General features: G+C 36.9%; 1 protein-coding gene across 1 annotated transcript in view; it reads left to right on the top strand.

Annotated features, from left to right (window-relative positions):
- ldlrad3 (low density lipoprotein receptor class A domain containing 3) overlaps positions 1-26,605 on the top strand; it is a 132,703-nt gene that overhangs the window by 63,962 nt on the left and 42,136 nt on the right. The window contains exons 3-4 of the mRNA XM_015375720.1: positions 15,077-15,202; positions 18,235-18,369. Of these exons, the coding sequence (XP_015231206.1) occupies positions 15,077-15,202; positions 18,235-18,369 (261 nt within the window). The remainder of the gene's footprint in view (positions 1-15,076; positions 15,203-18,234; positions 18,370-26,605) is intronic.

The following is a 26,605-nucleotide window of genomic DNA, read 5'->3' as shown; positions in this document are numbered from 1 at the left end:
CTAGGTTGTCTGCATAGGTGTCGCAGTGAACAAAAATACGTCGCCGCCCCCCCCTCTGCAGACACTCTGCTGCACCTTTCCCAAATTGTAGGTGACCGCAATAAAAAATGTCTGCGTAAAGCTCACTGCGACACACTGCTTCGGGGAGTATAACCAGCCCTTAAGCAGAGGGTTTGCTTAAGAATGAACAGTGGTGCCGTCTGGTGGACGGCAGTAATATGTCAACAAGAAAGGGATATCTTTTAAGAGAATGGAACAAATTTGAATATAATAAGCCATTAATGGACAATTAATAATAAGTCAAGTATTCGTTTACATCCCTAGTGTCAGGCAATCGTGAAACAAATACTCCCACTGTGTTACTAAGGCGGGTGCAGGTAACATGTTTTCAACAAGAGCGCTTCGATTTAATGGAATTTATTTTTGTTTAAGGTGATGGATGAAAGTACCAAATTCCTCAGATGATGTGTTGAACACTGTATTTTTTCATACTGTTCTTTTGCTTCTAAATCATCATCTAAAAACACCTTCCAGTCAGAATTAAACCATTGTGACCATTGTGACCATGCTGAAGATGAGCCAACAATTCATCAAGCATTTCATTATGTTTCCTTTCAAATTTTTTACTGTGTTTCATTCCCGGATTAGATTTTTATAGGTTTTCTAATCAACCTGTCCGTAGCCAGAGTCAGTTAAACTTAATATTTGTTGATTTTGGTCAATAGCCAATATTTTCTTTTCATTAAATAATCCCTTGCTTACAAAAATTTTTGAAAAAAAAGAAACCCTCGCACCAGTGGATTCTGCGCCCCAGATTCTTTTCCTCTTGTGCACTTAATTTTCCCAGCAGTTTCCAGATCTGCACAGAAACATACTCAAATCACACTTTTTTAATGTTCAGAAATCAGTTCACTTGGTGATATTTATATTATGCCTTTAAGCAGGGCAGCGTTTTGCTGATATTTTGCCAACCATCTATGCCAAAAGATCTCAAGGCATCACACTCGGCCCGCCTCTTCTGTCAGGGGACTATTTGCACTTCTTGTAGACAACAGCATTATCTGTTCTGGCGTAAGTAGGCCCCATTATCCCTAAATAGATGGCTAGTTGTCAGGCTGCTGCTCCATGAAAATGCTCTGGCTCCAACAGGGTCTCTGCTGACACAGACAGACAGATAAATGAAAGAATAAGAACGAGGAAAGTAAAGGAAGGAGAGAGGGTGCAGGAAGGACTTATTACAGTAGCTTCAGCAATAGTTCTGTCAGAAGGGTATTATCTAAGGAGAACACAATGCCTGCTTCAGCACTCGATTGTCTGCAAGCAGAATCATAATTAGTCATCCCCTGCTAAGAGAAAACACACACACAAACTCCTGCTTCAATATTTATTTAACAGTGGGGGATGACAGGTTTGCTGTCACAAATGACAGTTTGTTGACTTGCCGTACACTCCCTGAGTCCGTAAGCAACATTAACTGGATGTTCTCATAAATATTAATCAGAAATCACCTTATTTATTGTATAGTAAAATATTGCTGTTAAATTACCATTATGTTACCATAAATCAAGAAAATTTCATTAAAGTTACAAGTCTGTCTTGTAACTCTGATCACTAATATTTGTACAGTGCTAATTAAAACACCCCTTAGTAATGAGCTATGGGTTTACAGATCAGAATTTTGAGTAGGTATCAAGTTTTTAAAAACTTTTAAAAGTATGTTCAGCTTTACATAATTTTTACATGGGTAAACTTAAAGGGACAATGTGTAACTTATTTGGTTTTTAATTAGCCAAAATCAAGTATTGCTTTTATCAATGCATGAGCTTCCGAAGTCTAATTCATCCTATTTTAAATAAATGCAGCTCTCATAGCTTGAAATTAGGAATTCAAATACCTATGTGTAGATCAACACACCGTAGGGTGCCATATTGGGTTGATTCAGCATAAAATCAGATTTCAGATCTATATCAGCATAGCTTTTACAAGGTTGAGGCAATTCATGAAGGGCTTCAAAACATAAGTTATTTTAATAGAACAGTAGAGTCTATTTCTCCCTTTAGTTAGAAATAACTTTCTGGATAAGCAACTTCTTGGTCCTCCTGGGAGCAGTATATCCAAAGATATTTTTCTTGTGTTTCATCATTTAACTTATTATTCAAATGAAATGGCAGTTGATGATTTTTTATTTTTACGCAGTGTGAGTTTGCAGCTTGTGACAATGGCTTTTCAGTCATTGTTTACTCCAGGGATAAGCTAGTTATGGCTAACAATCTGGCCAGAGGAAGTGCAGCTTTGTCAGTTAAAGTAAACTTTATCAGCCTCTTACCTTAAGAGATACAACTCAACTAAACGTATAATAAAGTTTAGATAAAGGCTTAAGATCCAAAGGGTACAGACTTATTGTAATAGTTTGAGCTAATTTGGGTGCGATCATACTAAACCTTCCTGTTAAAAGGGAGTTTTTCCTCTCCACTGTCGCTACAAGCATGCTTAATGTGAGGGATTACATTCGAGTCAATGAGCCAATGCAATCAACTGGTTTTCCTTAGGTAGAAAACTTTGAATCAATTTGACTGTATGATCTAGTAACTGTAATGTGCCTTGAGATGACGTGTTGTGAATTGGCACTATATAAATAAACTGAATTGAATTGAATTGAATAGCTACTGGCATAAATGCAAATGTTGAAGCAAATACTTGGAACTTTGTCTTACTTTTTTTCCCCCATTTGATTCGTTTCTGTATATTTTGAAACGCATAAGTAGTATGTTCTTCTAGTATTGCTTCAACAATTTAAATGACAAGCAAGATGTTTTTGTTAAATACAAATTAATCCCTTACCTAAGTAATTTTATTCACTTTTAACCAGATGGTGCAAACTTGGTGATGTTAGCAGTATATGTAGACTGTCCATTAGGTACAGGGGTTGCAGGGTTAACTGAACTAAATGTGGTCATTATATATCTGTCGGCCTTATTAACCTTAATGGCTATAGTGGTACAGGATTCAGACACTATTAAGACATTTTGACTTCTCGATCATTCAGACGAGTTCCAACATCTCAAACAACCAGGTTTTTTTTTAACAGCCTGACCTAAATGATCATTGTAAAACATAAAATGATGCCCCTCCACTTGTTCTTTTCTTTAGCCACTTCTAAAAAAAAGAACGTATTTCTTTTTTGATGGTATGATCCAGAAATATTATATTTCACAGATAGCTCAGACGTTTTACTACAGACATACAGAATGGTGCAGACATATAAGTAAAAACGATTATAAAAGTGAAAATATAAGTGAGATGTTGTTTTACTGTTATTACCTCAAATAATTTTAAGCCTTGTTTTCCAAGGAGGCTGATATGGCCCTATATTGTCAAAGTAACAACACCAAAAGTTTTTATTTTTTTTTTTGCAGTAGCTGAGAGGATTTGGACAACTACAATTACAAGTACAATTTCTCAATAGATATGCTCCATTCATCCAAAATGAACAGCCTTTTAAAAGATACTCCCATTAACTGCAATGAACCATTTTGATAAAATCAAATAATGCACCAAAGAAAGACTTCCTCCCTCTCCTGTTTCTTCAAAAATAATCCTTGATCATGAATATGTGCATATTCCTTTGAGAAAAGTATAGTTAGATTAGTCTCTAATTTTACTCCTAGCATTTGTACCAGAAGACAGCTGTAGTTGATCCCCTTAAAGCCCATTATGCAGCATATTGTGCTGATGTGGCTGTCTCTGAACCAGACTTCTATGGTGCCTCAAGTAAAGGTCAAATGTGATGGCATCTCGCATGTGCAAATACAGCCTATGGGAGTAATATCAGTGTGTAAATTAGGTTTCAAAACATCTTTTAAATCATAGCAAACATTTGGAATCTTTGTCATATGCTAGTGCATTAGAAATGGTATTTGCAAGATACATCCACCCACACATGAACCTAGAATGACTCTCCATGGAGGATTTCATGCATTTTTTTCTTAAACAGTCACTTTGCCTCAAAAGTAAACTTTATCTCTGCCTTGTTTTTGACCTGAATGCATTTTATACCAGTACTGTCACAAGTGCTGAGGTTTTGTGGTGTATTATAAAAACTTTCACTGAGTTTTCTATCTTTAATCTATTATTTATTGTAGATATTCCAGTCTGCTAAACCTGACAGGCTATGCCGCTAGGGATTGACTTGAGTGGTCAAGAATTTTTATTGACCAACAAAAGACAGGCTCCTGTCCTCTTTTCCAAGCCCACATTGTTGCTTTCAGTTAGTTAGTTTATTATTATGATCTTTTCTGGCAAAAGGGTCAGTTTGACTTACATATATATATATATATATATATATATATATATAGATATTTTTGTAGTGTTTTACAGTCGGCATTCTGGTAAAAACACAGTGAAATCACAGGAGGTAATCCCACTGTGTTAAAGGATGCAACACATTGTGTTGCTATCTTGCTGAAAGAGACTCCTATGTAATGTGTGAAACGTTTACTTGCATTTTACACAGAAATTGATCTTTATAATTTGTGGTATGTTCACAGTTTATTGTTTCCTTCTTTATAGTGCATACTATCTTTACAGCCAGGGTGTCTGCAAAAGTATGCATACACCCCTTTACCCTTTCACATGTAGTTACATTACAGCCCATAGAGCAAAGTCTTTTATATGTGAAGAAATTATAAATGGCTTTCAAAACCTTTGATAAAAGTCTAAAGCTGTGGTGTATTTATTTCCCATTTACAACTCTTCTTTATTTAAATACCCCTCAATAGTATCAAATGAAACCAACTACTTTCAGAAGTCAATTACTTGTCAATTATGGTCTCTCTGTGCAAATGAAATCCAGAAAAAGCTTAACTGCTTTCTGAAGGCATCTGATTTGTAAGAAAACATAAGTGGAAAGAAAGCTACATGAAGACCAAGACACCAAAAAGTTCAAGCAGAAAGTTGTGCAGAAGTTTAAAGGAGACCAGTTATAAAACAATATCCCTAGCTTTGAACGGCCCATGAAGTGTTTTTAATCGCTTCTCAGAAAATGGGAAGAGTATAAAATATGAAGAAATGGCCACCTACATTGAAGTACTGGGTGAGCAGGTCACAATGATGCACAGCTCAGGTAAGAGAATCTGTCGACAAGAGGCTTATTTGAGAGAATAAAAGAGCTATAGAAAGTTTTATTGGGACCTTACAACAAGCCAGACTGAAAACAAGGGTATGGTGATGTCAGATAAATCCTATATTGTCACATTTTGTTCTGCATGCGAAATGCTGTGTGTGGATGAAAGCTACCATTGCATATCACCATGATCACTTTATCCCTACTGTGAAATATGCTGTTGGCAGCTATGAGGATGCTTTTCATCAGCAAGGATAGAGAAGCTGTTTACAAGTAAAGAGAGGATAGATGGAGGCTGATACCAATTCCTTTTTAAATGAGAATCTTTCGGCAAAACCTCCTTCCAAGAACATCCAATTGCAAAGAGAAAAATTGTTAAAAAAGCCGAAATCAATGATTGGTAGTCCTACAAAAACTATGATTGTTTTCTGTATTTTTTTAAATTCAGAATGAGGAAAAAATTTAATTTTGTTTTTCTGTGTGTGTATTTAATACGACTATAACTGGTTTACTTAGTGCGTCTTCTAAACTTTATGCCATGGAGCTTGACCTCCTGTCAACGGAGGAAAAACAAGTCATAAATAAATTGGTTTAATGAACTGTACTCTGCATGTTGGACTCCATGCTTGTGGGTATGCTATCAAGGCTCAGCATCAAATATTCCATCAGTCGAAGCTCACAAATGTCTTTAACTGTTTGCATACTTTTAGGCATGACTTCTTTCATCAGATGGAAAAAGGGAAAAGCCAGTTTGTGTATGACTAAAATGTTGTGATTGATGGATAGTGATTTAAGGCTGCAGGTTTCTTTTAGAAAATTCAGTTTGCTGCAGAGTTTTTCCTCTTCACACACACTAAAATCCACTCACTTTAAATCACAGGTAGCAATAAAACAGCTTCTACGGTAGTAGGTAGTAGAAAATACCAACAAAAAGTTGTAAGTTTAGCTGCATCTTGTGTTGGAAGATAACCATTTATTTATGTGCTGGCATGTTAAAAAAAAGACCTGAAGCGGAGATTGAGAGGGCTTGGTCCTGAATTTTTACTCACATAAAGGTCAAAAGTACCATCCTGCTCCCTGGTGTCCATAGCCCTTGCCTAGGAAAGTGTCAGGTGAAATGTTTGCTGACAGAAAGAGAAGGGAGATAGCTGACTGAGCTTACTTGGCCTTAGAGCCAGGATTAGCCTCTTTGCCCTTGTCTGAGCAAGGCATGGGCAAGCAAGGAAGCAGACACATTGCTGGGCCAAAAGTGGGAGTGGACGTGATGCATAGAGGAAGAAGTGGGGAAATCAAATGCATACTGTAGAATCGTGTAGAGATGGGCCTTGGACAGAGAGGGTGAGGAAAGCTGAGAGGCACTTTTCAAAGCAGTGATTGCTCGGGACTTGCAGACCTACAGGCCATTGCTATGCCCCCTTTGTGCAGGAGAATCCATGTGTTAAGAACGCTGCACTCTCAGTCTTCTGTTAAAGTTCAGCTTTTACTTTGTGATCTAGAAGGGCTATCAGTGGGCCAGTGGTGCTCACAGAAAAAAGATAAGAATACACTGACATTAACAAATGGCCGCTCATGTCTTACATTTTTACAAAGACTAAACTTTGTTCAGTGGCTGGAATTAGGACTTTAGCTCACATCTTAGATGGCATTTTAAAAATCAACCTTGATAAAGAAAATGCCATGCAAGAGAGAAATTATATAAATGTTTAAACAGTCACACAGTGAATTGCTAGTGTGGTCATACCAATACAACTTAGTATGCTACAGCAATTTATAGAGCATAACTGTGATGTTATGAAGGTATTTAACCTAAACATAAATAATCCAACTGTTTAATGTAGTTGTATTATTTAAAAAAAATTCTCATACATCTAGTTATATTTTATTGCATGCTAAATAACCATGGTAACTCTTATGCTTCAACAGAGATCCATATCTGAGGGAGAGCTGACATCATGACAACTGTTAGACCTGCACTTCATAAATCTGACCTGTAATCGAAAGTTCAAGAAAAAAGAAATTTTCCAAAGAAAGCCGTGAGAAGTCGATTTTGAAGTTTGCCACAAGCAAGATATTAGACACAGCTGATATATGGAAGCATTTTCTCTGGTCAGATAAGCCCGGAACAAACCTTTCAACCTAAAACGTTGTTGCCTGGTTGAGTGCAAGACCACAATCCTGTTAAGAATCAGTAGGTTAACCTACATCAATGCTACATCAATCTGACAGTTCTGGTTAATTTACAGAAATAAGAAATATATTTTACGGATGACAGGTGGTAGACACATATTCCAAAAGAGTTGCAGCTGTTTTAGTAGAAATATATATAGAATGTTTACTAAGTAGTCTGAATACATATGTGCCAAATTTTTCACTAGAAGGATTGTTAAAATGACTAAATATATTTAAGACTTATTTTATAAGTAAATAAACTCTTCTGTTTAATATTGTCCCTGGTTATATCCATCCATCCATTTTCTTACACGCTTAATCCCAAGTGGGGTCGCGAGGGGTTCCTGGTGACTATCTCCAGCTGTCTACGGGCGAAAGGCGGGACAGGACAGGTCGCAGTTCCTGATTACATTTAATGTTTAATTTTTTGTGCATTAAAATAACCAGCTTGAGCCTGCAGCCATGGCATTCAAGCCTTCTTTTTCTTTTGCACGGGTTCCTGATTGATTCCTTTGAGTTACTCATATCAAAATAGCCTCCAAATACTTATTAACAGCAAAGTTTAAAAGTAGGGATGGAAGATGCTTAAAAGAGTTGAGATGGTCTGTTTGATATTTACCGGTAGATATCTAAGCTTACATCCTTCATTCATTTAGTTTTCTTAGTAGAAAGAAAAGGAGTTGCTATGCAAAAAGGGAAATATGGATGTCTGGTGTTTTGTGTCTCTGAGATCCTAGAAAACTTAATCAGCCTAGTGTGTAACAATTCCTCAGTATTCAAATGTTTGCCATTTGAGTAAATATTTGTATTTAATGTGAGCCAGACAGACAGCTCTAGCAATCAGTCTTCACTGTGGTGCAACAGCTGTCGCTCCAAAGGTTGTCTTCTTTGGTGCTGCTTTTATTCTGTTTTGTCTTTCAGAGATAACAGCAGGCAATAGCTCTCCTAAGAAAGACGCAGCATTGTGTTGATCTGTTAACTGACCTTGGAAGAGATGAAATCCCATCCCTTGGTTTGAGAATTAAAGCCTGATAAAAGTTGTGATTTAAATCATCGACCTCCAACCTGTTTACTTTACTTTGGAGCAATTTAATGTCAGACGAAAGTTTTAGGGACCGGTCTGCAGCTTCAGAGCTCTCTGGTCGCTATGGCAACATTAAGCATGCCTTTTACATATGTCACCACATAAACAAAGTGCATGAAAACAGCCGACTAACTACTCACAACAGGACTGTATCAGAGGAAGCTCTGTGCTTGTTTTGCTGTAATGAGACAGTGGGAGTTTACTATGAGAAGAATCACCTGACCTACGGTGTTGTGTCCAACATATGTCAAGAGTGCATCAAAGACAGATGTGACGAAGTGAATCCAGTAATTAAAAATAAAATGAATAAATAAATACATTTCATAGAAATAATGGAAGTTATTTATTGTTTTTGTCACCTAGAACCACATTACACACAGACTGTTTGCGGGCTGGGCCCGAGGTTTGGGAATTACTATGTCAAATGACCAAAGACAACCTCACTTTGTTCAGTGGGCGACCAGCTGTGCGACATATGAGAATAGGAAATAGTTGAATTGAAGTGGTTTCTGACTTGCGCCAGCAAACCACACAGCAAGAAAACCGTTGATTTCTCAGCAACCCCCCCATTTTAAACTGAACAATATCAGGCCAGCGTTATGGACATCACGGAGCAGGATGGTACTTTTGACCTTTTTGAGAGGAAAAAATCAGGACCAAATATCAATAAATAGAAATCCACATCAGCACATCTGGTCACTTCTGTCAGTTGTCTGAGTGTCAGCAACATTTTTGACACTAGTGGCCGTTATTTGAACAGGAAAGAGGTTTGAAAGAGATGTAACATAATTTAGACTAGCATGACATCCAGACCAAGTCCCGAATTCAAAATAATCAGTGTGCAGCAGACTTAACAACGGGCAGGTTATTAGCAAACCTGATCTAGAAAGAAATCAATATTCAAATTTTAAATGTCAAAGCTCCATCCCTAATTTTGCTTTAAGGGGTGAAACAATACATTCGGTCCCTAAAGCAATGAGATTCCTGATAATGAGTTTACAAGAAATTAGATTACAGCCATGTTTTTTTTTTTTTTAAGAAAACCAAGCTACTTTATAATTGTTTCATCCGTTTATTTAACACATAGTCAGGGTAGACTAACATATTCCAGTGTGAATAATATATAATTAGAAATATTTGGCCATACCCCAGTATGAACAGAATCTGGAGCAGACCCAGAACCCGTTAGAACTGTAAATCTGTTCTGGTCTGTGTCATCCTAATTATATTTGTTTTCTCATTATTCTTGGACATTAAAGTTTTCGATATTGAATCAAAACATTCAACTCGTAAAAAATAAGGAAGGCGGGCATTTACAAACAGTAACTCTGAAACTTGTTTATATATTGAATTTTACCAAGAGAGAAAAACAAAACTGAGACAAAATCCTAGTTAGTGAAAATATATTTGATGTGCATAAGGGAAAGCCTGGAAATCAAAAAATGGCTTCATTATATCTCTGGTGGATAAGATTCGCTTTATGCGTTTCTGATCAATAACCAACTGTAATTAATACGATGGAACAAGATGAAATATTTATTAGAGTTTCAGTTAGTGCCTTGCTGTAATATAATGCTTTGTCTCAGTCTTTTTCTTCTTCTTCTCTAGACTGGCTGCCATTTAGTTACATCAATAGTCACAAATTAAGAAAAGTGATTTCTTTAAAATCTTTAAACAATCAAAAAGACTGTTTTTCTGCTTAAAAAAATAACTATTTTTCAATCGTAATAACTGAAATTAGTCTGTTTAGCTTCGTTTCCACTTTCCATGATAGCCGTTACATTGGATCGCTGATCTGATAAATTACACTTTGCCTTTTTATATTAATCTGCCCTTCCATTGCCCCATTTGTAGTCATTTTCTTTCTTTATTTTTTTTTCCCTGGGAAATGTTAAATTATGATACTATTCTCCTTGATGTGTTTAGTGTATGGCATACAGATCAGACTTGCTGTATCATTTACTATGAATAGATGGATTAGCACAATGCCAATGGTTTATGAATGCTTTCTCCTGAAATGGAAGGAAGTTATATAATGCATTTCCTCTCACTCTAGGGTTCTAATTTAAAATGCATGTTCAAGGCCTAGACAGTGAAATGTACAGAGTGATTATTAGGATTGCAGGTCCCTCTTGAGTCAAACTGTCTGCGCCCTCCTTGCTTACATCACGACTCCATTACCTATTGATTTCATCCCCTTAGAAATGCCCTGCAAGGTCAGAAAATCCTTTGAAGTCCTTGGCTGTCTCTATTCTGGCTTGCTAGTTTTCCACTGCTCTCCATGCTTTCTTTTTTGTCGGTCTCTCTTCTCCCAGGCCCTTTCCACACTCTGTCAATCATGCACCATAACAGGTTTACCTGTGTTGAAAGTTATTCTGTTCTTGTAGAAACTGAGGAGAGCATAAAAAGATGGATACAGAACAGTAGCAGAGCCCTGTATCCTCAGACTAACCTGATAATAATTCTAAAGTGGAAATGAAGACAAAAATATTCTGTTTTTCACTTTGACTGAGTTTATTTAAAAATTCATCCTCATTTCCAAATTAAGACACACAAACTAAAAAATAAAGTATTCACGATGCTTATATTTATATGTGTGTAAATAAATCAAAAGGTGTAGAAAGGTTATTCATCCAGAAATTTAAATACATCATATGTAAAGGGAGCATATATTAGATTAACTTTTTTATTTTTATTTTTTATTTTTTGGGTACTTTTGAAAAACTGCTGTTTAAAGCTAACAAAAAGTCAAACGTTTCTCTCAGATAATCTGTTTTTATAGCATAAATAACATAGAGTTTGCACAACCCCCCTAGTTAAAAAGTTAACAAAGAAAGGTCAAAAGCAAAAACTACCACCATGATAATGAGAAATATTTTCATTATTTTGAGATTAATGGTTTATTTTACTTTGTAATGGAATTAAAAATCGGCGTCAATACATTTTTTAAAAAGGTTCTCCTAAATTAGATTATTTATTTAATGAATTCTTGAAGTTTGAACTTGTTTTTAGCTGAGGATTCTGTTTTTTCCCCTCTGCCTTTATGTTTGTTTGTGTGTTGGTGCGTTCTCCAGCCGTGCCTCTCATTGTGAAACTGCCATGTTTTCCTGCTGCTCATAGTCTTTCCTCAAGGAATGAGCACAAGTGCTAACCTCATTCGTTTTCATTTGTGCTGCTCAGCTGAACAGCAGAGCAAAGTTTGGAAGCAGTCCAACACTCTGCCTGATTTTTGTAAACAACTTCTAAAAAACAAACAGACTGAGCAAAGGGGTGGAACATTTGGCAACTAACTGCACAAAGAAGATTTGAAATAAATGGTTAAAGGTCAAAAGCAAGGTGGAGCAGCACTAATTTTTAGAAATGTCTGAGCAGACAGCAGTGTTAACATCCAAACTAAATAAACTTTCACAGAATCATCAGTCGAAAGCTGATAAGTTTGCATTCTTCGCATATCTTAAGCACTTTGCTTCCTCCACATAATTAATTTTTCAACGTCCTGCTCTAAGAACTACTTGGCTGAGCCTACAAATGGCTAAACCTACACAAAACACAGCTAAGCACATTAACTCTATCCTTCCGACGAGCTCCGCATCTCCCACCCACAGCTTTCCACTCATGAGTTTGCCCTTCGTTTGACTTTTGAGCTAATTTGAAGCTCAAACATTGACTGAGATGAATCGTAGCCAGCAGTTAAAGTGGTAATGAGGATTCAGATGAGGGAGGGAGTGAGTGACTGACGAGTCTTGATGCAGAGAACGCTGATTTTAGCCAAGCTGGCAATACACTAAAGATAAAGAGAGAAAACTCTCGTAGGAGAGAAATTTCAAATTTCCATCATTCCTGACAAGCAATAAAATGAACTACATCTGGAATTAAAAAACAATCATAAAGAAATTTAAATGTTGAAAGAAAAAGATTTGTTGCTGAATTTTTAACCTATCCTCTTTGCAATACTATGTTTTTTTTTATTACAATTATTATTATTTTTGTCTTCTTTTACAGCCCAGGGGCTTGTCTAGGTTTCTTCTGTTGGCTCTAATGAGTGTGATACAGCATGCTAAATATGATTTGGCTGTTCAGACTCTCAGCTATCCAGGTAAACAAAGGCTCCCTAGACAACATGCACATAGATTGGTTGCTATCCCGTCAGACTCCTATATTGAGCGGATTACGTTTCATCCCAGGGATGCACGCCCCAAATCCAAGTGGTTTTTGCCTCCTCTCCCCCCTACCCTGATATACCAGCTTTGAAAGCTATCATAAATCAGTCTGCCAAACTATATAGAGGTGGGGAAAATGCATGCTTCTGGCATTTGAGAGAGCCTTTGCCAGCGTGTGAGAAGGCCAGTACCTCCCTTTGTCTTCAGTGCCGGCGAGCCAATGACTTTAGTCACAGCATTCGATGCTTCATTATCAGATTTCTTGGATGTTTATTAACTTTTTGCTTTTTGTTTTGCAGCTTTTTTATACAGGCATCAAATTAATTTAATTCATTTACAACATATCTAATATGTATATAGTTTTTTTATTTCAATTTCTATTATCTTTTATTTATCGACTTACACAAAGTTGATCACATATTTAAGCTTGTAATTTCTTTCTTTATTTTTTTTTAACAAATATCATATTTCTGCCTGTGCATTTGTGCTACAACTCCCAACCAAATACTCTATGGAGCCACCTTTAATTATAGGTAAAGGCCTATGAGTTATAGGTCATCCTTCATCAGGGTAGTTTATTTTTGGGGGCCTTGCAAAGATTTAGTGAATTTTATGACTTGATTTGGAACCAGAAACTATGCATTTTTTTTGCATTTAAAGGAATAGTACACCCAAAACATGATTAGCCTTCATTTTCTACTCACCCCCATGCTGAACAACACTCTGGAGTACTTTTTTGATATCTCAAATGCATCTGGAGATCTGGGAGGCTTCTTGCTGTCTGCTGACATTCAAATAATGGAGGTCTATGGCGCCCGAGACAGAAAGGTCCATAAAAGTCCACAAAAAACGTGTCAATATTCCTCCATACTGCTCGTCCAATGTATTCCAAGTGTCCTGAGTGGGTAACATCCAGAATTTACTCGAAACGAAGTCATTTAGAATGTTTTTAGAGCATAAACAGTAGTGTATAGGATTTCCTGAAAGCGCGCGCCTACGAGTTCACGACGCTACGGAAACCGCGGCAGACCAAACCAGATGACAGTTTACTGAATAAAAGTGAGTTGACCATAAATACCTGCCACACCTTTCCTTTTTTATTTGGGAAAGTTTTGAAAACCAAAAATATGTTTCAATTATGCAGCACTTTATAGAGGTTTATAGAGTCAAATTTGAACAGACTGCTTTCAGGAGTTTGGGTGTGACATGAGGAAATGTTTATAAAAAGAGGTAGAAATACTTTTTCGACGATCTGTAGCTGAGGATAATCATTAAAGAAGAGTTCACTAGCAGCCGAAGCAAAGTAATACAGATCTAAATGATTAAACTGCGGAAAAAAAAAAAAAAAAAAATCAGTGGGTCTCTTATCTGTTTACATTTTAAGCCAGAGGTCTTCAACAGGGGGTCCGTGACCCCTAGGGGACCCACAGAGGTAGAGGGTCACGAAAGTTTGGTTGATTATACTTTTTTTTTTTATATTCCCCCCTGCAATTTTTCCACTAATTGAAATGTCTTTAAATCCACATTAACATGAATTAAAAACCTGTAGTAAACAGTTAAATGGAGACACTCATCAATGCACACATTCAGCGACACACAGGAGCTCTTTCAAGCTGGGCACCGTTTCATTCACAACACCTGTCCCATCAACCAGGATTCAGAATCAGAAATACTTTACATAATCCCAGGGCGAAATTAAGGTTGTTAAATTACTCCATATGTAATAGAGTGACTATAGGACCAGTTTGTTATAACACAATTTCATACAATATATATAATTAGGGCGTCCCCCCTCCATCTCGCCATCAGTTTTGGGGTCCTTGGCCTGGAAAACGTTGAAGACCCCTGTTTTAAGGTATTATATAAGCAGGAAGATGTTAGAATACTTAAACTAAAGCACATGTCTTCATTTCTTAGTTCCTTTAGTTACATAAACCTGTTGTGTTGTTGCATGCTGCCGGGGATGATCGAAGCATTGATGTTTTGCAGACCCGCCACTCAAGTCTGAGGCCAGTCCTTGGAGATAAGACCCATGGCCCACTTAAGCTGATCAATGATGGGATCTATACAAACACTCTCCCACGCAATTTGCTCTCTTTGTCTTTGTCATTTACTTGGTTTCTCCTGTTGGTTCTTGGTGTTCAGACTGTTTCCGTTTTTTGTTATATTTGTTCAACAGTGAAGGTACTATAAGGCTTGTGGGAAAACGTGTGCTGAATAGTAATGTGTATCTTTACTGACGCATTGATACTTAAGTCTGGACCTTGAATATCATTTATTTGGAGCTCAGGGTTTCCATTTTGAAATAGTGTTTCACTGTGTATTTGTGGAAGTATCCTTTTAGACATGAAACCTTGAATAAAAACCCAGTTGGCTTCTTTGGGTGGTTCCCAACATTCTTCATGCGTCCCATCCAAGGCTAACCGCTTCATTAAATATGATGTAGTTCTTTGAAAACTGCAGTTTCTTCTGCTTATCATGCACAGGCTAATCTGTTGTTCCTCTTCCCACTACTTCCCCTGACTCCCTGTGTTCTGACAGCTAAGGTCAAGTCAAAGTGTGCTCCCACATTCTTCGCGTGCGCGAATGGTGTCCACTGCATCATCGGAAGGTTCCGCTGCAATGGCTTCAGCGACTGTCCTGACAGGAGTGACGAAGAAAACTGCAGTGAGTCTCTTACATCCACCCTCCAGATTCAGCTACACTCATATGCTTTCAGGCCACAGTCAGAAGTAGTTATAGTCGATTTCAAGATGTACCATCCTCCGGTCATAGCACTTTATGGATGAGAGAGAGCCTAAAATGTAGCTTCATGGCATGAAATATTAAAATATTGCTCCTGTTAGATCTGAGTCGAGTGTTAAAGTGGTAGTCCAGCTGTGATACACACTATTAATTTTACAGAATGTCCCATTTCTCTTCATACAGGGAGTTATGGACAAGATGGCAGGATGAGGGAATATAGATTATTAACAATCCCATGTCAAAGAGTATTTAGTATTGTAAAACACTAAAAGAAAATAAGTGTAATTTACAATAAAACTTTGTAAACACATTAGGACAGCTTGATGTTTACCAATTACTGCATTACTTCATTCTTAAGCAACACACAGCAGCTTGTGAATATCCTCTGATACTGAGGTGAAAAACAGATGCTGTTTTAAAAAATAAGCTGATTTGGATGTGATCTATCCAAAGCTTTGTAATCCCCAATAGTCCTTTTTATCATTATTTTTTATGCATGCAGTTCTTTAATTGAGACCCACATCTGGGCTGCAGACAAGGCTGATAGGAACCCTGATCCTCCAACATTACACCGCATGTTGTATCAAGTCCAAAGGTTTTTTCTCTTTAATTGTCTCATCATAAACGACACCTAATTTAAGTTTAAAGGTTGAAATCAGTTTATGCTTGAATCTCCAGCACTAAAGTTACAATACAGTCAAGTAAATAAAAAAAAACTGTCCTTTCTTAAAAAAAAAAGATTATTGGATTTAAAAGATAAAGGATCACATACTTGCATGAACTGAAAGTAGATGGTTTAGATGTTTTAATGCATACTTACTGTTTATTAAATTCTATAAATGCTGTGTTTGTCATTTACAGACAGAATACACATTTTTGCTGTCTTTTACCATAATTGTATCATTTTTTAACCTAAGAAATGAAAGCATGGGTGGATAAATTCTATTCTGCACATTAAAAACACCGTTTTCACTTTATTTTGACATGCATATTTATTTTTTTTTAGTTTTCCTATTTAATTTACTCCTGAAATTTCTACAGGCCTCCGGCAGATAATAAATATTTACCTTTAATGACATCCTTTGGCAAACGCCGCAGGTGTTTCAGAATTAATCATTTTTTGCCCTAAGTTTAAAATTAAAATTATGCTTAAGTCTTGAAAGCCTCTCTCTAAAAAGATTCAAAATGTCTCGTTTAAATTGTGAACACTGTGTTACTGCTGATAGATGCTGTTTGGCTGGCCGCACAGTAAGCAGAAAATCTTTTATTTCCAAGGACTTCTTGGATTAAACAGATGTGGATAATATGGTTAACTATTGTTAATGCTACTTTTTACTGCAGAGTATTTCTAGAATAAAATTGTATCATTTTGGTTTTCAAGCTGAATAACAGGTCAGGCTTTCTGGCATTCAAGGAAGGTCAAGGTTTTCTCACATTCAGACACATTGTGAGGCTATTTTAGCTGAGCACAAAACATATCCAGCATGTAACCGTTCTTTGAAGGTTACAGGAGTGGATTTAGGGTTTATCTTTAGAGCTGTCAGGTGAAACTTCTGGAGGGCAAAGATGCAGTTTTCACCTGAGAGCATATGAGACCTTAATATGGTTGGATTTTCCTCAGGGACTTACCATAGGGTTATTATATTAAGATGTCATTTTCAGATAAACTTAACGTAAGTAAAGAGGAATCTGGCAACATTTTGAAATGTTAAGCTGAGTTATACTTTCTGCTAGAAATAAGGCCATCTGACCATTTTTCATATCAATTTACACATTTAAAACTGTTGTATATGTATTATGTTTCCTTAAATTAAAAGGTTACTTTTATATCAAAGTTTGACCCTACCCTGACTCTACACTTGCTTTAGGAGTAACTTTCATAAATAACTGTTTCTTATATTATTTTCTCAAAAGTCGTTACTTCTTATCATAATTTTCTCCAAATATATTAACTTTTTACACTGCTAAATACTGAGTTATTAATTGCAAAAATGACCTGCTGCCCCAACTTCTAGCTTTTACTTTTTTTTCAACCTTTTAAGGTTAATGATAAATAAGTATGACACAAGTATGATTGTGTAAAGAACTAGATATCCATTAAGTTGACATATTTCTGCCCTCTTCTATTAACTTATATACCTTCAATATTACATTATATTCAGTATTGTACTGAAACTAAAATCTCGATCACAATGTAAATTGTTGTTGACAATGAAGTTGATTGATTGATTAAAGTTTTTGTTCTCTTAATTTTTAATCACTCTTTCCTCTTAGATTGGTGGTATAAGTGATAATTGTAGGAATCATGTTAACTCTGTTTTTAAACTTAGCCTCTCACTCATTTAAAGTGCTATTTAGGCATGTCTACTAATAAAGTATCTTCTCACGCAACCACCTTGCAGTTTTCCACTGAGAATCCCTTCAATCACCCGCCATACTCAAAGGCAGTTCTTTTGCCTGCAGGGTTCACAATCAAATATCAAATCTTGGCATTTTAATGGAGCTTAGCTCCAGGCTCACAGCACATACTGCATCACAACTGTGTAATTGTTTGAAAAATCTCAGATAATGACTATGCCCCTTTTTTCTGTTAAATAAGAACAAAAATAATGGCTGAAAATAAGTTACAAAGGCTTGATTGTTTGCAGTAGTATTTTGCCTATTTTTTCTTTTCTCTAAATTTCTGTTTTTATCAATTTTACAGATCAAAATTTAGTTTTTTACTATTTAGACACAGAAAATTATTAATATAAATACATTTTCACTTTATGTTTTTATTCATCAAAATTCCAAATTTTGAGAAGGAATAAGAAGACAACCCACTGGTGTTTATTCCTAAAATTTGGACCTTAGCGCTTGTTTAAAAACAGGTTCCCTTTGAGCAGAAACCTTTTCCATAAAAACTCCTTTGAGCAAAATGCTGACCTTCATCCCCTGCTCTGTCTGAACCACAGCAGGGAATCCTCTGGTGTGCTCGGAGGCTCGCTTCAAGTGTCGTAACGGCCGCTGTGTGGACCGAAGCTTTCTCTGCAATGGACAGGACAACTGCCAGGACAACAGCGATGAGGAGCTCTGTCTGACCACAGCAGGTAAATTGAAAAGCTAAATGTCTGAAGAAGTCATCCATCCATAGCTACAAGATTTCTATTTTTTTTTTTTTTTTTTGTAAAACTAAAATTAAAAAATATACTGTGAAAAGATGATCTCTCTAACTATGATAATACATTATGCTTAAGGGAAATTGAAATGCAGCAGATAAATCTAAGCTATTAAGCACATATTGCAAAAGGACGTGGTATTTATTTTGTATTTAAAAGGGCACATTTGTGTTCAGAGTACTGTACCATGATACACTTAGAAATACTCTGCAATCACCTTCTTACAGAAGTCAGTGTGTAATTGAAACTATAGGCTGGTTTCCAAAGCTCTAAGGAGTTTGCCTGAAAATATTGATGGGATAAAAAAATAAAAAAGCAAAATGAGGACCAATGGGCACTCCAGAAAAGTGTTTACAGAGGAATAAAATGATTGGAGAAGTCTTGAGCAGGGTTAGAATATAAAATATTATACTAAGCTTTAAACACCTCATGGAACTGTTTAATACTTTGTCTAAAAAACAAGAGTTTAACACAACTGTAAACACTCCAATGTGGCCGGACGTGGGCATAAGGAGGTACTGTGGTTCAGTACAAACAGTACTAAGAGTAAAGCTGCTCAGAGTTGATAGGATGATGTGAAGAGCTTGATTTGTGCCTGTAAAATGCATGAAAATGTTACTGCTTTTGCAAGTGGCTTTATTTAATTTAGGTCCAGAAATTGAGTATTAAAAACTGTATGCCATAGTCTCTGTTTCATAATAAGCCTTTAAATCACTTTCATGATACATTCATATAACACCCCAAATGGAAAACTTGAAAGTATGTCTATGTGTCATATTCTCTTAGCCTGTATTTGGCTGAAACATCCAATTTCACAGCATATAAATTCTGTAGAACAGAAAAAAATATATTCAGTGCAATCATCTGAAAATCCAAGATATATCTTAAAGGAAAAGTATTCTACAATGTTTCCTTCAAAGCAGTTAAAATAAACATGCTTTAGATCTTCAGGATATGGCGCTTTGATTTCACTCTGCCATCTATAAAGAGCTTTTCCTTTAGCATTCCTGCTAAACTCAAATACACTCTCAGAGTATTATCCACTGATGGGTGTCATACAGTACCAGCTGCTGTAGAATGTGTTCATCCTCAGGCAGGTATCTATGTTGTTTTGCTGGCATCCAAAAAGCATTGCAGTTGACTTCGGTCAGCATTTCAGCTGTGTTTCTGCTGGCGAGCTGGTGATATCTGCCAGCACCCCAGGCCTGATGCACATTTATTGCAGTTACAATTACAGTTATAGTGATGTTATTATTAGGACTGGGATTTAATGTAAAAGTAAAAGAGTGTAGCTTTGCATTAATAATTTAACAAAAAGTAAGAATATGAAAATAAGTTTCTAAACAGCATTTACAACTAAATCTAGATTTTATTTGGGTTGCCTTGGGTATTATTATAAACAAACCAACAAAAAAATCCCCAATATCTCAGGTAGTCAGTTTGCTCTTATTTTGTTTGAGAGACTTAAAAGAAAGCCAGTCAATTCCTCAGTACCAGCTGATCCTTTTCAGACTCCACAACTCAATACAGAGATGCAAAATGCTGAATAGAGCTTTATTGTGATGAACGAGTATTGATCAGTATCCATGTCCACTGCACTCCGTTTCCTTATTTACAAGTGAAGAACGCAAACTGCACCGTTTTCTGCAGCTGCAAATCTTTATACTGTAGCATCCAAGAGAATTGGTAAGCAGCCCTTTCAGAAAAAAAAATAAAAATCATTCTCATTGCTGGCAGAAAACCTGACACTTGTGTATATTTGAAAAGAAAAACTTTGTTACAAGGATAAAACAAAACCAAAAGTCAAAGTAATACACTACAGTCTAAAGTACATCTTGTTTTTTTAACATTAAAGAAACAGCTGGAATCATGTTCTCATGTTTTCAAGTTTAAAAAAGTATTCACCCAATTTGCCTTTAGTGATGTTTCTTACATGATTAGACATTTTCAGTTTACTGATACATCACCTCTTTATATGGCTTTGATCACGTTGTAGGTTTGAGTACATCTATGATATACAAATTTCAAAACATGTTTTGCAACGCGCACACACCTTTCTGCCTCATCGGGCCTAAAACTAGAATGAGGCAGCTTGCAACAGCAGCCATATACCTGGTTAATATTTAAATACCTTCCCATGTTAAAACCAAATGTATTTTTATTTATTAGAAATCAAGCTTGGTGCACAGACATCGTTTTTGAAAAGTATTTTGAAAGTTGTATGTGCATTTGTATTTAGCGTCTTTCACTTTGATATTCCAAAATACAATTCAGCGCAACTTATGGCCTTTGGGATAGACACATTTAGCTTTGTATGACTTAATTTCTCTCTTCATAAAAATATTTATATTGGAAAGACAATTGTACAGAACAAGGAGCCCTGCAGGTCATCGATAAAGTTGTGAAAGTTTAAAGCAGAATTATTTTCACAGAAAAATTTTAGACAGAGCACTGATTGGTTTATCATAAAAAGGTAAAGATGTCAAAGCCAATCGCTAAATAATTATTAACCTACTGACAGTTCTACTGAAAGGTCTCTTGATCACAGCAGCAGCTAAGAGGCCTGTGGACACTTTGAAGAAGCTGCAGACATCCAAAGCATAGGTTGGAACAAATGTTGCAGCGAGAACCAGTTGTGCTCCACAAATGTAGTTCAGAGAAAGAAGAAAGTCGTTGTTGGAAGGAAGCAATAGGAATACAGAATCCAATTTGCAGTTTGCTAATACCCATGTGGGAGACTAAGCAAGCCCTCAGATCTGATCACAACTAAACTTGGTGTCCTGCACGCCCAAAGCCTCTAAGGGTCAAAATGTACACCGCATTTCATCCTAAATACACCATCCCTGGCATAAAACATGGTACAAATCTACACTGATCCTTTTAGATAATAGTTTCTCTTTGTTTGTATGATACAATTCAAATAAAATAACCAAACATTTTGGCTGTAATGGGACTGAATGTGAAAAAGATGAAGATCTAAAAATACCCTTTGCAAGGCACAGACGCTTACAGTATTCCTAACTGCTAGAGTATTCTTAACGTGGTCTTCCATATATATATATATATATTTTGCAATGCATCACATTCTCACTAGGGCTGATATGGATGCACTATTGTTAGAGGAATCTCTATCAACATAGATCTTAATATAGTCCTCACACATATCTGGTGCAAAGGTGACCAAAATGTTCTCCTGCATATTTTACAGATGAAAAATGCTCTGCTTGTTCATAAGGTGCCGGGAGATTTTGACTTCCATCTTCGCATGGCTTTTAGAACACATCAGAAGAGCCTGATATTTATTTATCCTTTTATAATTATTTTCATCCGTCTCCTTCAGTGTGGTGGAAGAAGTGAGGGCAGTGCTACAGTTTGTATTCAAACACTCGCCTCACATTCTGCTCTGACTTCGACTCTTTCTATAATAAGCACAGACCTGCAGGTGACAGATAAGGCGTACAATATCCGCTCTAAGCCACCTGAGCATAGCATCACCCTAATTTTCGCCTCTGCCTCTTCTCTTCAGTTCAACCCTCCCTTTTCTTACTCATAATTACTTTAGTGTATTTAGATTTGCTTCCACTGTTTGCAATCTCTTCTCCGTTCGCAGCTAAGAGGAACCCGCTGATGGACACATCACTGTAGCTTTTCTTTACTTTTGATTATTCCAATGTAGAAGTAATTATGAAATCTACATAACTAGAGTCGTGCTTCAGATGTTTTTATTTTTCCCTAGAGTTTATGTTATTTTCCATCCAAATAGTTTGATTAGTGCAGCAAAGAGCATCAGAGCCCCCGGCACTGTATGTTTAATCTGAGGGCCAGCTGTTGATTTTTGAAATTCGAGACAAGTGCTGAATTTCCAGGCAGTAGTTCGTAATGATTGTGATTTATTTTCTGTAAATGTATGTGTGCAATCATCTCAAAGTGAGGCGGAGGGCACGTGACTGGGCAACTGAAATGGATATGTGAGATAAAGAAATGGAGAGAGCGCCACAAGATCATAGCACAGTAAACCTGAGATAGAGTTGCAGGAAGCAATGAATAACAATGTGCTGGAAGATGGAGGCAAGCAAAGAGAGACAGGTGATTTGGCAGTGAAAGGCAGGGATTTGGATAGAAGTCAGTTAGGTAGACCGATAAGCTGAAGAGGATGAGTGCTGCATCCTTCGAGAAACAGGCCCCAGGGCTGGGTGGGGTGTAGCTTTGGAAACAGACATGACATAAAAGCTAGTTTTGCAAAGCTGAGCTCCTCTTTGCTCCTCCCCGTCTTTCCAGTCTGTTTACAGAGAGAGAGAACAAGACAGTCAATCTCCAAACCTTATAGAAGAAATCTGTGCTTGCGCTTGAGTGCATGAACTCATACTGATGCAATCAGACAGATGCAGAGAATTTTAGTATCTATCCTGCATATTTACTTGCAAAAGCAAAAGAAAACATTTGAAGGTCATTCCAAAGACAAGTTTAAAGAAGGAAAGTAATGAGCAGAGCAGCTGTATGTTCCCTTGGATAGTTTTTAACATCATAATTGATTTAGAAAGCTCACATCAGCATCTCTCATTAGGCATTAATTAATTTAAAAAGACAAATGAAGTGTGATGTGGTGACTCGCTGAAATGGTAATTAAGGCTCAAATCTACTCTGTGTCAAAGCTTTTAGCTTTAAGGATAGAAACTGTAGCATTGATGGAAAGTTAAGGGATGTGAATAAAAAAACACAGAAGAGAATCAAAGGTGAGGGCTTCAAAAGCTTAGATTGAAAGCTCGTTATTTCCTTAAGTAGAAAGCAAACAAATCTTTTTGAAGGTTCAACTTTATCTATCTTATGCTTTGATTAAAAAAGCTTATTATAAATTTTGCTAACCATTAAAAACTTTCTCTTTTTTTTTATTTAGGGAACATTATTGTGGGCAATAATTTCGTCAATTTTCCTTCCTTGCCTTCAACCTGCTAAAAACTCTGCCATCTTTAAACCAAAGAATATTGCTTCAGAATTGCTAGACTCCATATGCCTTAAATAGGTCACAGCTTCTATTGGATTCACACGGTATGATGGTTTATATTAAATTTTAGGAATGGGAGGGTGTGTTGTCACCAGATTATCATACAGGGAGCAGTAGGTGACATTTCCAGGCCCCACCACTCACAGTCGTTTTCAGGTCCATAAATTTGGTGCTCTGATGCACCCCTAAATCCACCCTTAACCTGGATCCTTTCCCTCAATCCTAAACACACAGTGATAACTTGATAAAACATGTTTCTCATCCTGCTCACTTTCGAAAACTGGATAAAAAATCCTTTGCACACGCAGCAACTAAAAAACTAATTTCACATTAACCAGGAAGGTTTTCAGAATCTTATATTTTTTGGTTTTAACAGAAGGGAGGACATTTTTTATCTATACAGGACTAGATACCTTTCTTTAGGGCATCAAAAAGATTTGGGGCTACAACAAAAATCAAATGTTTCCTCCTTTGGAAAGACTGGTGGGATTGGTGTAAACCTACAGAGCGATGAATTCTGTGAACTGTTTCTTTAGCAACCCAGAAAGCATTTGTATATAACTAAATCTAATTTAGTGGTTAAACACCTGCTTGCAGCAGAGTTTGTTATTAGTAGGACTTTTGTTACCCGTATTATTACCTCTGCGTGTGTGCATGTCCTATGCCACACAGTACAGGCTTTAATCGGGATCTTTTATTCTCTATTATAATTTTTGGAGGGATTTCTGAAAGATTATTTCAGAAGCAGGGACTTTTTCAATATAAGGGCAGATCTCCCACAGAGCGAGGGAATTTTAGAACATAAAAGCCCAAAGCTTTTATTATTCTATTATAGTTAAAGTGCTCTAAAATTAAAACTTATAATGTAGTCATGCAGTGTAATCATGGGTCCACAGAGGTCCTTTTAAAACCGAGATGTTGGGCACATGTCTGTTGATAATTAAACCTGCCAGTTGCTTTTGTGCGTTTTGACGAGACTCCGAGCTGGAATAATTTCTTTTCACACCGCCTGTCTGGGGAAAGCGATCCATTCTAACAGTAACCAAAACACAGCATGCTAATTAGCTGTCTCTTTGCTCGCTATAGACAGAACCACCCCTCTGTCCCTGCCTGTGGCAAAATAAGTAGTTTTAACCTCCGAGTTGTGTGGCGATCGTACAGTTTGAGATGTCAAATCCCTCATTTTGAACTCCAAGGATGCTCCCCTCCCGCCGACTAATCTCCAGCTTTCTGTTTGTTATTTCCTCCTAAGGCCAAGCAAGAACTCTGAGATGGATTCTCCAGCACTGCATCTGCTGTTTTGCATAACTACTTTGCATTTGAAGACCTGTCTTCTCGGTGTTGCCATTTATGGGGTCAATAAATGCCAGTAATTCAGAAAGGGACATATACACAGTGACATTCTGCTGACACCAAGCAGTAACTCCTGCCTCACCATTACACAGCTTGTTAACTAAACGTTAATGTCAAGTGTCAGTATGATATATAAAAAAAACAAAGAATGTCAGAGTGATTAAACATCCCCTTAAACTGTATTCTCTCTTGGTATCCTTTTAGCTTGCTAACATCTGCTCACACAGCCACATCATCTCAATTGATTGCTGGTATGGAGATAATATAGGTGCTGCAGATTTAAATGAAAAATTAATCCACTTGCAAGTGTTTAGGACAGAGATGTGTGCGGCGGCATGATGCTGATCTACTCAAGCCCTTTGTCAGCAGCACTCATAGAGAGCTGGCAGCGAGAGAACAGCGTAGGAGGGAGCATGGAATAGTGTAGGGGAATATAATGGCAGGAGACTAAGGTGTGGGAGTGGAATGTAATAGTGCCAGTTTATCAGTGCCAACATACACTTGACAGGCCCAAATAGAAGGGTGCTGGTTAAAAGAGAGAGGGTGGGATTCACATGGCAGAGCCACGAACTTGTGGAAAGGTTACACCTTTCTCCTTATGATTATGTTTGCTGTGTTTAAAAAGAAATGCTGATGGAATCTTGGTTTGTCGGAGCTGCTTTTTTTCTTAAGTATTTGATTGTAATGTACTTTCATCTTGTTGGATGTGTTTGTTCATAACAGAGGTGGGTAGTAACTATACTTTAATTTACTCAGTTACATTTTCTTGAAAAATATGTTCTTTTAAGGAGTAGTTTTGCAATATTCTACTTCTTAAATTTACTTTTATTAAATGTATGTCTACTCCATCCATTGTGAGTAGCTTTACTTATGCATGGACATTTAAAGGTATTGTGGAGGTTTTTTTAGAATATTTTTAAAGTCCCGCCCTCTCCACTTAAAAAAAAATGTACATGCACCACTCTGTATATGCTCCCAAGAGGGAATGCCTATTAAACACATGCAAGAGCCCATTTCTCCTAATGCACGCTCTGTTGAAAAGTTGTTGTTTACATCGCTCATACAAGCTTACTTTCCCGAATGTCCGCACTAACCCCAAATCCCTTAATCCCTATATAGAGTGGGGAATATATAGTGGACTTTGTTGCGAACTCAGTTAACTTAGCGTTTGGACAGATGATGACTTCCCCGTTGGTCATGTAACTCCTCACCAGTGTTGGGTAAGTTACTTTAAAAATGTAATCCGTTACAGTTACAAGTTACCTTGTTTAAAATGTAATTGTAGTGTAACATTTTCGATTACTTTTAAAAAGTAATGTAACTAATTACTTTTGATTACTTTTTGATTACTTTAAGGTTTTAATGAGTATTGACCCATGTTCAACATTTATTTTTTGAGAACTTAATGTGAACCTTAAAAAAGCACTAAGCTGAGAGGGAACTGCTGACAGGCAATCACAGGATGTCCACAAGATGAGATGCCAGCACCAGGCATGCAAGATTTTCTCAGACTCCTCTCATCGGGCCATACTCTTTTCTGTTCCTCCCCCAGGCTCTACTATTTACGCAGTTTGCAGACTAACACAAGCAGGTTCAGGTTGATGCTGGCAAATACTTCTTGCACTGCACGGTTAAATTTGGGCCATTTTCACAGACGTAAATGAAATGCTCCTTAAATTTCCAGTGCTGGAAGGCTGTCATTTTTTATGCGCTGTTTGAGCTGAAATAGAACCGTCCGCTCGCTTGCTGTTCCTCAAGGAGGCTCCACCAGCACAGGATGGATCATCAGAGTGGCAAATATGATAGAGACAA

Source organism: Cyprinodon variegatus, unplaced genomic scaffold (assembly GCF_000732505.1).
Source record: "Cyprinodon variegatus isolate N-32 unplaced genomic scaffold, C_variegatus-1.0 Scaffold124, whole genome shotgun sequence".
Classification (NCBI taxonomy): domain Eukaryota; kingdom Metazoa; phylum Chordata; class Actinopteri; order Cyprinodontiformes; family Cyprinodontidae; genus Cyprinodon; species Cyprinodon variegatus.
Note: the sequence above shows the minus strand (reverse complement) of the source record. Positions and strands in the feature narration are given on the sequence as shown.